General features: G+C 38.3%; 1 protein-coding gene across 1 annotated transcript in view; it reads right to left on the reverse strand.

Moving 5' to 3' along the window:
- Positions 1-2,723: 2,723 nt before the first annotated feature.
- The window catches only part of CNST (consortin, connexin sorting protein), an 89,190-nt gene continuing 77,990 nt past the window's right edge, over positions 2,724-13,923 (reverse strand). Inside the window, exons 10-11 of the mRNA XM_069544684.1 lie at positions 7,235-7,370; positions 2,724-5,597 (exon numbers count right to left, since the gene is read on the reverse strand). Coding sequence (XP_069400785.1) covers positions 5,392-5,597; positions 7,235-7,370 — 342 coding nt within the window. The 3' untranslated portion in view covers positions 2,724-5,391. The remainder of the gene's footprint in view (positions 5,598-7,234; positions 7,371-13,923) is intronic.

The raw sequence follows: 13,923 nt of genomic DNA on the forward strand, positions 1-13,923 counted from the left end.
GGATTTGAAATAGCTCCACTGGAATTCCATCACTTCCACTAGCTTTGTTCGTAGTGATTCTAAGGCCCACTTCACTTCACATTCCAGGATGTCTGGCTCTAGGTGAGTGATCACACCATCATCATTATCTTGGTCTTGAAGCTCTTTTATGTACAGTTCTGTGTATTCTTGCCACCTCTTCTTAATGTCTTCTGCTTCTGTTAGGTCCATACCATTTCTGTCCTTTATCGAGCCCATCTTTGCATGAAATGTTCCCTTGGTATCTCTAATTTTCTTGAAGAGATCTCTAGTCTTTCTCATTCTATTGTTTTCCTCTATTTCTTGGCATTGATTGCTGAGGAAGGCTTTCTTATCTCTCCTTGCTATTCTTTGGAATTCTGTATTCAGATGGTTCTTTCCTTTTCTCCTTTGCTTTCACTTCTCTCTTTTCTCAGCTATTTGTAAGGCCTCTTCAGACAGTCATTTTGCTTTTTTGCATTTCTTTTCCATGGGGATGGTGTTGATACCTGTGTCCTGTACTATATTACGAACCTCTATTCAGAGTTCATCAGGCACTCTATCAGATCTAGTCCCTTAAATCTATTTCTCACTTCCACTGTATAATCATAAGGGATTTGATTTAGGTCACACGTGAATGGTCTAGTGGTTTTCCCTACTTTCTTAAATTTAAGTCTGAATTTGGCAATAAGGAGTTCATGATATGAGCCAAGGTCAGCTCCTGCTCTTGTTTTTGGTGACTGTATAGAGCTTCTCCATCTTTGGCTGCAAAGAATATAATCAATCTGATTTCACTGTTGACCATCTGGTGATGTCCATGTGTAGAGTCTTCTCTTGTGTTGTTGGAAGAGGGTGTTTGCTATGACCAGTGTGTTCTCTTGGCAAAACTTTATTAGCCTTTGCCCTACTTCATTCCATTACTCCAAAGCCAAATTTGCCTTTTACCCCAGGTGTTTCTTGATTTTCTACTTTTGCATTCCAGTCAGGTCTATGGATCAGTATTATTTTCATTAAATGAATTAGGAAGTCCAGTTTCTCCTTCTGAAAGAGTGTTTTGTTAGATAGGTGCTATTTCTTACTTACATGACTGCTAGAATTTACTGGAGAAGCATCTAGATACGCAGTTCTGTGAGAAAGTTTTTCATTGTGCTATTTAGTGCTATTCAGACTTTAGAATTTGAAGAAGGCTCCTGCCAAGAAGCTTTTTACTCTTTGAAAGCCCATCCACTATTAATGCCACAAATGCTAACAAGAAGCAAAAAGTAGTAGTTACCAGGATTTTGCCTGGAGAAGATTCCTGTCTATCAAGGTGCTATGCAGGTGGGCTAGACAGAACTTTATTTTTACTCCTAATGCCTGATACATGATAGAAAGGAATGAACTTAAGCTTCCACCTCCATGAGTCGGAGTATTCTGTTTCTTCATTCTCCCTTCCCTTTCACAAATATATTTGCCTTGCCAGATGCTAACTTCTTTAAGCTGGTACCATTTCTTGTTTTGAGAGCCCCAGCACCCAGCTCAGTGCCAGGTAAACTGTAGGCATTCCAGTTTGTCAAGGTACAGGTAACAGTTAACACTGTCGCTCATGGTACTGCAGTGTTTTTGGAGCAACAGGCAAGAGGTTGAGTTTAGGACTTAACTCTTCCTAGGACTGCGAAGAATAGATGCCTAGTAGCCTCCACCAAGAGACTGAAATGCTACCAGCATTCCTTAAAAAAAATTCTTTAGCACATAAGGCTTACTAATTTATCCTTGAGTTTATTAAAATATCAGCTGGCACCAGAATTTGTACCATAAACCTTAGATCACTCTTACTCTTTTTGAAGATGGAAGCAACATAATAGAAGTGAATTTATAATGGATTCTGAAATTACAAGGCCTGATTTAAGGGATGTATGCTTACTGATCTAAGCATCAAATGAATAAATGTGCAAAATCTATGTACACTTCATAAGTAAGTATACAAGTGTACTGAAAACGTTGGTTAGTTGTGTCCGACACCTTTGTGACCCCATGGGCTGTAGCCCACCAGGCTCCTCTGTCCATGGAATTTTCCAGGCAAGAATACTGGAGTGGGTTGTCATTCCCTTCTCCAGAGGATCTTTCTGACAGAGACTGAACCTGCATCTCCTGCATTGGCAGGCGGATTCTTTACCACTGTGCCACAAGGGTAAGTTAATATGAACTCAGCCCACAGAAATGAATAGAGTTATACAGGTCACGTTAGTGGGAACACAAACATTTAGTCTCTCTCTGGATTGGGGTTAAATGCCACAAAGTCAGCTTCAGCAATACAAGTACTAGGTAAAAGATTTCTTTTTTCTTTTCCCAATCTTCCCTCTTCATTTCTCAATTCCTATCCCTTTCTCCACCTTACCATTTCAGCAAGACCCAATTCACATCTGTCCTTTCAAAACAAAGCCTACCTCCAAATTTTAAATCCTCTTAGCATAATACACAAATTCACAACTCAATATAGTAAACCTCCCAGAGAGATTTGATTTTTAAATCTGAAGGAATGAATTTTTACAGTGAATTTCAGTGGCTGTTTCAGGCAGATGGGGAGATGTTTTAGAAGCACTGGAGCATTACGTAGGGACCAATTAGACTACCCAAAGTAATCTACTTGCGGGGCCAGAGACCAACTTCTGAAATTACTTTACTTTCACTTTAAATAAAGCGGTTTTTCTCAGTACCCAAGAGGTTCAAATAAACTCTCTGAGACATTTTGTTGGTGTAGATTTTAAATTACAAGCTTGATCTGTTACCCCCAAATACAGTTTTAAAGGAAGATTAGTTACAAATCGTTGTCAGTACTTTCCAATGACAGGAAAAAATTACATGATAGTAAAACTGGATGAATTTTTTATGTGTGAGAGATAACAATTCTCCCATCACCAGATGGAATTACTCCAATTCATGCAATAAATGACCATTACATTTTTAAAAGCTGCCCTAGTTTTTCTAGGTGAGATTTCATGCCTATTTTAAGTCAAGACCTCAGTATGCTCTTGAGCTCAGCTCCCTCTCCATGGGACACAGTGAGGACAAGCGTGGCTTTCCTGAGATGCAGCTGCCTCCAGGGACCAAAGCGTCATCTCAGGCCTTTCCCCTCAGTGTGAAGGCACCCAGGAAATCCTCAGTTTCAGAAGCAATGGCCCTGGTGGCCAATGTAATACTACAGATTATTTAGAACTTCAATAGTGATCGAAAAAAGGAACAGGAAGGAAAGTTTGACTTATCTTGACATAAAACCGGCAGAAATCAGCATTGCCAAATTTCTATAACTAGAAATCATGAGGGTAAAACAGAAGAGGTTCGTCTATGTTGGAGATACCCACACAGTAGACTTTGTGAATGTCTCTTACAGGACCACATAAGATAGTACCATCAGCATTTTATATATTTACATACAAGTTGAATACAAATTCTTAAAATTTATCATAGAACATTAAAATAATCTTCTAATAAAATCAGCCTTAAGTATAAGGAATCTAGATTTCAGTATCTTGTACACTTCTAAATAAATATCTTTGATCTATAATCCTTGAAAATATTATAGTTTATGGTGGCATGATAGAGACAAGTCAAACAGTATTATAAGTAAAAATAAAACATCAATTTAAAAATAAGCCTAAAAACACACTGAGTTGAAATTATAGAAAATCAAAACACTAAGTATACAGTAATTAAATATCAGGTATAACCAAATACGTGCTAAACGACACAATTTCAACTTCTATAAAAAGCCCTTTAAAAATCATAAGTCTAAATAAATAAGCTGAAACATGAGGGGATGTACTGTACCAGCCAGTAACAACTAGTAAGAAAATTCTCTTTTTCTTTCAAATGATCCTAATGGAAAAACATGAAATAATGATCACTGCTAGAAAACTATAATCCATGTGTTTTGTTTCTTTTAGAATGCTATCGATGAGATAGAAAAGTTAAAGAAAGGCTTCCTAATCGTTAGATCACTGTACTTTAGGAAAGGAAAACTGACAGATTTAAATAAAAATCAGACATTTGTCTATTTAAGATATGATTGAATTTTCATCTAATGACCCCATATTAGGTCTGAATTAAGCCCATGATATGAATGCACATTCAAGCATCTGAATGTCTGATCTGTTAATACTGAATTATATATGATGATTTAATTTCATTCATTAAAGTATTAGTTTATTTTACCTAAGACCAAGATCAAAACATCTAGAGCAGGAACTAATATCTTATTTATCTTTGCAGAAGGGGTCTTAGATTCTCAGAACATAATAGGTGCTCAATAGGTCTTTACTGAATTGAGCTGAATCCGGCATTCATTACAGGAAGCATTGAATCCATGATGAAACTGGTTGCCTGAGACTCAGAGCGAGCTATTCAGTTTTATCTCTAGGCCTGTGATGAACTTCTGGCTAGTTAACCAACTTAAGTGTCACTGTATCTGTCATAGTTTCTCAATTCAGGGCCAAGATTTCTATAATTCATCTGTTCCACAGTTAAGCCTTCTTGAAAGTTTTGTGCCTGCACATTTGTAGTCATGTTGAAAGAATAGTCTTCGTTATTTTATGTTGGGTTTTTGCTTATGATAACTGTCTGAAATACACACATACACACACACACAAAAAACCATTTCGCAAGTGGAAAACAGAATCTGGAAAGAGTGCACAAAGCCTAAATTATATAGCTCCCAACGTGAACTAAAAAAGACACTGAAACCATAAGGAAACGCCTTCTCATTACACACAAACTTATTGCAGGATGGCTGGAAGCAATGTCTTTGGACCAACAATTGTAAATCAACAGTGTCCTTTAACCATTAGCTTAGCGAAGTGAAGAAGTCGCTCAGTCGTGTCCGACTCTTTGCAACCCCATGGACTGTAGCCTACCAGGCTTCTCTGTCCATCGGATTTTCCAGGCAAGGGTACTGGAGTGGGTTGCCATTTCCTCCTCCAGGAGATCTTCCCGACCCAGGGATTGAACCCGAGTCTCCCGCATTGTAGGCCGATGCTTTACCATCTGAGCCACCAGGGAAGTCAACCATTAGCTTGAAGGTAGCCAAAAATGGTTTGGCTCCAGCACTGCCCTGTCTAATTCTGCTCAGTGTAGCTCATTACACTAGGAAGCAGCGAGGGGGAGGTGGACATGCTGTTCAAAGACCATTCCCTCCATCCACAGTGCTCAGATCAATATCGCTTCATTACGTGATTATTCTGAGAGCTCCTCTGGATTGCCCTTTACAGTTGCTGTTTCTGATGTTTGTTGTTCCTCTGCGGGGAGGCGGCGGGGGGGCGGGGGGCGGCGCATGTTACAGAACTCCTGAAATAAAAGCTGCTTAGAAAGTCTCCCTCTGTGATGCTCACTGCCAGCATGCCTGTCCCTCGTGAACGCTTGCTAGGAGAGGTAGATCCAGTGTTTAAGTTCCGCTATTCCCTGTAGTAACTTAGTGTAATAGAAGTCCATGTTGTCTGCAAAGTCTGTACAAACGGGTGACTCCATGTCACCGAAAGTGCAGTATAACGCAGTTCCTCCCACACTAAGCAACACCGTCACTACGCACAGCAAGACCAGCAAAATACAGGAACCACCTCCAACTTCATCTGCAAACAGGAAAACAGAGTAAGGTTAAGCTGACACAAGGATCAAATTCTAGTATCTTGCCTCACCGATTAAGATAACCAGATGTTTGTAATATTAGTCCTCTATGGATGGTCCCTGTTAGAAAGCTAGTGTACCAATGACTGTACGAGGACCTGTTACCATAAAGATAGACACTTGTGGAACTTGTGAATGCTAAAATTAAAACTAGTTCATTTATCCAACGGATGTAACCACTTCCATAAAAAAAGAAGAAAAAAATCTGGCAGTACATCTCAGATCAAACACATGTGGTTAAGGATTTTTTTAGAAACAGGATTATGTAATTGTATTCTCCTTTGACTGACATATTTAGTCTAGTAGCTCTTCATAGTTAATTGACTTTAAGAGATTTAATAGTTTATACTTAGTATACTTTTTATACATACAAATAAAAAGGACTGTATCATTTGTGCTGTGTTTCTTAGTTTTTTGGGGGGGTTTGGTCAGTTCAATACTTTTATCATCTTTCCTGTGTTTGCCATGATTCCCACTCACCCTCTTATCTTTGTTAGCAATCTATTTTATGTATTTTTTCAGCTATTTCTTTATCATATATTTATATATAAACATTTAGATACAATTTATTTTAAAACATCTACTTTGTTTTATTTGTCTACACACACTGACACTGTTTAGAGCTGTGCTGTCCAACATGGAGGCCAAGAAGTACAGGTGGCTACTGAGCAAAGTTATATGACTTAGTCTAAGATGAGATGGTTCCTAAAGGAACTAGGGACTGTCAGTTCTAAATCCAGGGTTCCTCCTACTAGGCAACAATTCAGTACCAATTGGCACAAAGAACTGAGCACTTTATCTGGAGAAGACTATGATAGTTACAAGCAAGGTTCAGAGGTAAAAATGAGGAGTGAGAACAGATTATTTCCATGGCTCCTGCCAGCTTTGTAGTTGTAAAAATTCAGAAACAGCTACTGCTATTACTTTATGTCATACTTAGAAATTGTGTCTACATATTGACATCATTATTTAATAATGCAGTTGTTTTATAAACATGAAAAGCACACTGACATATTCTAGGCCATGTTTCTACTGACTTACCTAGGCCTTAGGTAAACTTAACAACAACCTTAAATACAAGCCCAGGAGGGGAAAAAAAAAAAAATCAAACAATAGCAACAGTGTTAAACTACTGCTCTTGAGAGACACTTTTTTTCCCATAGAGTCGAGAAGAAATCACCGAAGAGAATATATTTGTAATTTATAAATATTTTTCACAACAATCAAGGAGTATTGACTGTCACTGAAAAGAAGACAAAAACAGCAGGCTCACTAAAAACAAAAAGTCAGAAAACAAAACACTAAACAAAGAAACTGAGATGAACTCTGAACACTGACAACTATCTGTGGGACAGGCAGGCAAGGAGATGAACTTGCATCTGGTCACTTATTTGAGCAAACAGAATACTTACGACTTACTTAAGAACTTATGATAGTTCACTTCTCTGTGATTCTTTATATAATGCAACTAAGTCTACATATTCTTTACAAATCCTATTACCAAACATCTTATTGTACATTAATTCATTCTTTTGGCAAACACGGATCAAATCTGTGCCAGACACAGTGCTGAGCACTCTACCTTGATCTAAGCTGTCGTCTATTTCTTGGAATCTCACTCTTCGCTTGGGTGTTTTCTGCTGCATCTGGGCGGGATGATCTCCTACAGCATCATTCCTCTTCTTCAATATAGAGACCAGTCCTTCAGCAGGAACAACCTGTCAGAAATGACAAGAACCATCTGTTATACCGTGGGAAGACACCTCAGTGATATTTTACATGTAATGGTAAGAAGGCTAATTCAATTCAACAAGTATTGGAATTCCTATTAGAGTTTTAACCATAGAGGAAAAAAAAATAACAATTATCAAAATTTTACAGAGTAATACTTTCACTTGTATTTAGGTACTGCCAAATACAGACTTCTAAAACACTGATTTCTTTTCTAAAGCCTTGAATTGAATCCAGGGCCAGGCAGTGTGACACAGCACCGACTGGAAATCAGGCCTCCTTTAAAGCTCCCCTTACCTGTTACGTCATCTATAAAATGATTCCTTTCTGCCCCTCTTTGCTTAATCATGAGTGCTGGGTTTTGCTTTACAACAGAGGCTTTTTTTTTCATTCATCAGCAACTTTTAAGAAATGAATATGTGAGGCTAAACATATACTTGATACCAACTTTTAACATCAAAGTCAGCGTTGTCCTCAATTTCTCTGAGAAACTACACATTTACTAAATAATGTTACAGTGCTCTAAACACTTCACGAACTTCTCTTCTAGACTCTCTCTCAGACCCAGTTTACTAGGCACGTACTACCCTGTAGTGTGCATAGTGCGGCAAACTATGGCCAGTAGGCCAAAGGCCCACTGCCTAGCCTTGTAAATATAATTTAATTGGAACACAGCCAGGCTCACTCATCCACATATTGTATATGCCTGCTACGATGGGAAAACTAAATACAGGCCATAATGTCTAAAACATTCAATACCTGGCTCTCCATAGAGTTTGCTATTATCTCTTTAGTCCCCCACCTCTACCCCTTTCTACGCTGTCTTTCTGGTTTTCACTTGGGATACCTCTCCTCTCCCACCACCCTCCTCCCTTTATTTAGGATCAAAGACAAAACAGAAACCCTTGCCATTTTGGAATGAAAAGACTCCGAGGTGTAGGGAGAAAGAGAAGAGAATTGGTTCGTAGAGCCAGGCTGGGAAACTAGAGGCCTTACCAAAGGCCCCCTAAGCAGTAGGTTGATTCACACAGGTTGACTTGTGGCTGCCTTCTTGGACAAGCTGTAGGTGATGACATAGTTGGGCACTGTGTGCCTAACATTGTACGTGTCAGTGACTTGCAGGTATCACATCACTGTAAGCTGACCACTTCCTGTAATGTCATTTATCTGATCAATGGTATAAAATACTTAATATGACTTGGAGTTCCAGCCAACCATCTCCGATAATAAATTATTTGGAGTTCCAGCCAACCATCTCTGATACTAAATTATACATAAATATTATAGATTCTATTAGTTCTTTTTATAACTCAAGGCTTTTAGGGTCAAATAACTCAATACTGTCTTCTACTGGGCTTCCCTGAACATGGGTCTATAGAAACCATTATCTCAAAAAAAAAAAAAAATCAATGTCAGTAACTTATTCTTTTTATAGAAAATATGTATTTCAGATGATGTAGTTCTTTTGAGAAAGCTAAAGTACTTTAGTGACATTAAAATGATAAGTACAAATTATGTGAAGGAATAGTTTTTCAATCTTTCATCAGAAAGCAAAACATTAAAGAGAATCTTCATAAAACACAGAAAAACTTTACAAGTACTGGGTACTTAAGGGAGAAAAAGAAGTCCTAATAAGTTTCTAAAGGGCAAGACATGGAAAATAGAAATTAACTTTTCATAGATTCATTTATTTTACTATAGATTTTCTCCCTAAAATAGTATTTACCAAAAGTGATGTCACCTATCACAGGTGCTTTCAAGTTGCTTTAACTACTTAGAATAAGCAATTTTATTAAGAATAGCTCTGAAGAAGACCCCCAGAATTGCATCACTATTAACTGTATATCACTGTGATCTGAGTTTTGAATCTGTAAATTCAAGAAACAGACCCAACAGTGAATCTAAAGAACTGCAACTATGAGTAAATGGATGGTGAAAGGCCGAGAGAAACTCTCCAAATCGTCTGGAAAGACACAGATGGTGCTTCTAAGACCTAGAAGCTACAGTAGGTGCAGGAGCTGTTAGGCCCCCACTTTAGCTCCTGCCTGGCCTAATTTTGGGGTGTTTGGCTCCAGAAGTCAAGTAGTTACCGGATACAAGCCTTTCCAAGTAGCCCCATCTTATTTACCATGGGTGGCAGTGAACTTTGGCAAATTTTTTAAAGAGGGAAGAAGAAAGAGTATGAGGAATTATAGTTATGTGGGATGAGCCAGCATGCTATCTTGACACCCTCCCCACTCAACCCTTAATTCCTCGCAAAAATCTAACCACAGGCTTTACTTTCTTTTCCTTTTTCTCTCCCACCAAGAACGTATTTCAGCAAGACAGTGTCTGAAGTGAAGGAATGTGCTGTTTTCCGTTATTTCCCTTTAGTCTTGCTCAGGGATCTTCTCCAGGGATCCTTCTTTTTAAATTGCCCTCTGGTCCTACAGACTATAGGGATGGTGGGACTAAGTTTAGGCATAGGAGATGCAAGCCAAAAGGGAAACTCTCAGAAGACAGGTCTTTTCTGTTCTGGGAGGAGTTTTGAATAAAGGTCTTAGAACCTACACCTAGCCTGGAAATTCCTACTTACCATGCTAAGGCAATTGAACAAAAAATTAAAGAAATGGCTTTGGTAGAGTTTAATTTTATGGTAGAAGGGCAAGTTAGTTAAAACAAGATCAAGGTGTTAGTCTTGGGTCTCATTCAAAAGTTTGCCAAGTGTTTCTAAGTTTAGGGGACACAGAAATGTGTCTTATTCAAACTACTTAAAAAAAATTCTATGCTTCTATGCCTTTTAATTTTTTTATCATAATGTTAAGATTAAAAGGTTAAGAAATTTTAAACCTCAAAAAACAAAGCTTTAAAAACTAAATTTAGCTAATTCTCTGGTGATCCAGTGGTTAGGACTCTGTGCTCTCACTGCTGAGGGCCCAGGTTCAACCCCTGGTTGGGAGAACTAAGATCCCACAAGCTACATGGTACAGCAAAAAAAAGAAAAAGAGATAAAATAAAACTAAACTAAATTTAGTTTCCCACTTCAATTACCAAATTCCTTTCCTACTAAAACAAAGTATACCAAGCCTTTACACTGAGAACAAAAAGAATGTCTAAGCTGCAATTAGTGTAATTGTTACTGGTGCTACACTATGAATTAGTGCAGAATTTAAAAAAAATAATGAAATATCCACCTAACCTAGCTCTGCATGGGCTTCCCAAGTGGCATTAGTGGTAAAGAACCAGACTGCCAATGCAGGAGATATAAGAGAAACGAGTTCCATCCCTTTGTAGGGAAGATCCCCTGGAGGAGGGCATGGCAGCCCACTCCAGTATTCTTGCCTGGAGAATCCCATGGACAGAGGAGCCCGGCAGGATACAGTCCATAGGGCTGCACAGAGTTGGACACAACTGAAGCGAGTTAGCATGCACGGTAGCTCTGTATATTTGTAAATAAATAGCTCTCCTGCACATCCCCTCAAATATCAATGATCATCACAAACAGCATTTTAAGAATGAACTGGTTATAAAAACAAGATTATTCTGCAACTCTGCTGGTACAAGAAATCATAATATGACCAGGAAAACAACAGACAGTCCTTGCTATTAAATCTGCCTCCTCAAAGGAGAAAATAGATATTAAATAATATTATTTTATTGACCTAGGCTTTGCTCAACCCAGAACCTTAAGGCTGGCAAATTTTGCTCGGTTTGCAACTAACTTGATAATTAATATTCATAAATCATATTAGTATATTACAAATAGCTTGACTGCCAGCAATCTCACTGTGGAAACACATGTCAAGTTTTCTGCTACTATTCTTCACTGAAAGAAAAAGTCATGGTTCTCTGTTTGGTCCTTTAGATCTGGGTTCCATAATAAGAACTATAATTTAGTGAATCTCTACACTTTCTGTAAAGACATTTACATAATATGTCATACTTAAGTCCTATTTTACAGATGAAGTCAAGCTGAAACAGCTTAAATAACTTGCTTGCATTTGTAACACCAGTTATTGGCAAAGTTGAATACAAACACAAGATTAAACCTCCTGCCATGTTCTTAATGTGAAGAAATCTTATTTTCTATGATTATTAAAATTTTGCTTAGTGTCATTTGTTATATATTACAATTAAAGTGAGATGAACAGAACTTTCAAATAAACCTAGCAAGTTTCTTTTGTCTTTCCAAAGCACTTTATACAACAAATCCTTATAAGTCATCTGAATTAAGAGATACTTACACTAATGGCTAAATCTATCTAGAGATACTGGGGAGGAGATGGTTAGATGAAAGAACATTTGTGTCATTCAATTTATCTGGAAGTAGATTAATGTCATGGCTACTACTACAGCAAATTAACATAACAAGTCACAGCTGGAGCAACAAGAACTGAGGCTAAATGGAGGAAAGTCATCTTCTAGAAAGAACACAATGGTTATCTCCAACCCCACAGTGCTGCATCTTAGAACACTGCAATTCGGAGAGTGCAAAACAAATGATGATGAAGTTCAGTGATACTGAATTGTTCCAAGATTAATTTAAAAAGAAAAAAGTTTTTTAAAATAAAAATGAGTTTTATAATGCACCTAAGTTTCTAAATTAGGCACTATCTGTTGTTTTTGTAATTAGGTTTTATTTGTTTAAAGGGACAATTTAATAAGTATAAAATAGGACAAGAAATGGGTAAGAATGTCAAGATCCCATCCCACTTTTTAATCCCCAGTAAATCATTTTAAATGATTCCAAAGGTAGATTCCAAAACAGAACTCCTGATTCTCTTTCCCTCAAAACTGCTCCATTAGCAAATCTTGTTAGGTCCTCCTTCATAAAAATATATCTTCACCACATCCATTGCTACTGAGTCCTTCACTATTTCTCACCTGAATAATTGCAATAACTGGATTGATCTCCTTTCTTTGGCCTCTGCCTCCACTTTTGTAGTCTCCGTAGAGCAGGCAGGAAACATATAAAATCACATCTTCTGCTCAAAATCCATCTTAAAATGTTACCACCGGTTAAGTTTAATTCCACTTCCTCACCTTGGTCTACGAGGCCCTCAAGGAACTCGCTCAGCTTGTCTTCTCCACCTGAACGTCCTACCGTTCTGTTCACTGGGCTCCAGCTTGGCTGGCCTTCCTGCTGGTCCCCTCATTGCCCTCCCCTCCACCCTGGTTAGCCAGAGCCCATTCCTCCACCCTACCCAGCACTCTGGTCTCTCTACACCCCTTCATCCTGCTAAAATTTCTTCAGAGCCATTATCAATATATAAAATGGTACTGTTTATTTTTATGTGACCTTATTATGTGTCTTTCCCTCTAGAGAGTAAGTATCATGAGGGCAGGCTACTTTATACTTACTCAAATAACATAGCCTTTCCCCTTAAAATAATCAAAACCAAATCTATCCTTAAAGCTGATTAATTTTTCTAAGTGAACTATGTCAAAAAAAGAAAAGAGGAGCAGGGGAAGGCTTATTGTATACAGGTGGCTGTTGGGCTTTGCAGAGAATACAAAAATGCATTCAACAGAATCCTCACCCTTCAGAAGCTTGCAATTTAGTGAAGAGGGCAATATACAAACACGTGTGTGTGTGCCCTTTAATAACAGGACAGGTAGACAGAACTTTGGGAGGAATGATGTTCAGGCCCCTCCCTCATCTGCAAGTCAAAGGAAAAAACATTATGGACTTTGGTGATCAAGAAATAATGGCAGCAGCTAGCATTTATTGAGTACTGCCCATGACAGGCACTGTGCTTGGCACTCTACATGCTAAAAAGGCAGAGCCTAGACCTCGAGGGTGGACAAGAAATAAATGTGTGGGGACAGAGTTTGTCACTCCAGAGCAGACTAAGACTAACACAGAAGGTGAAGACCAGAGGTGACAATATTCGAGTAATACCTGAGAGGCAGCAGGGAGGCCAGGCTGACAACAGTAACAGTTTTAGAACAAAGGAACAGCAGGAGATGGTGCTGGAAAGGTAAAATGGGCTAGATTACCAAGTGTCTCGAATATCAAGCCATTTACTATACAGCCCTTATCGTGGAGCCAAATGGAGTCATGGGAAAAGACTGACAAGCAAACATTATTTTATAGCAGAGGTTTACACTCACAGTTTATGTGTTAGATCCAGACCCTCAGGTGTGTTTGGTTGCATCTAGAGAATTTCAAAAAGCTATTCAGCTTTCTAGATAAGAAATGGGAACGTTCCCCCATAACCTATAACTGAGTCATTTCATTTACCTGTGTTGCCTGAGTGGCTGGGGGATCCTGTTGAGGCACGACTTTTATACAGTACTAAATATAAGACCATTTGAAGGGGGAGAAGATGATATGAACAATGGGGAAACTTATTAAGTAGCTACTGCAAGAGTTCAGAAAGAGGCAGTAAAGATGTAAATTTAAAGAACGATTTAAATGGAAAAGAAAAAACAGCTGGGTCCAAGAGACATGACAAATAAGAGATGCAGTAAGCAATCAGAAAATTTAGAGGGCAGGATAAAAAAGAAAGGCAAAGATGAGGCCATCTGGCACAGAGAAAGGATAGGTAATCCCTGGAT

This window comes from Ovis canadensis, chromosome 12 (genome assembly GCF_042477335.2).
Source record: "Ovis canadensis isolate MfBH-ARS-UI-01 breed Bighorn chromosome 12, ARS-UI_OviCan_v2, whole genome shotgun sequence".
In the NCBI taxonomy this organism is placed as follows: domain Eukaryota; kingdom Metazoa; phylum Chordata; class Mammalia; order Artiodactyla; family Bovidae; genus Ovis; species Ovis canadensis.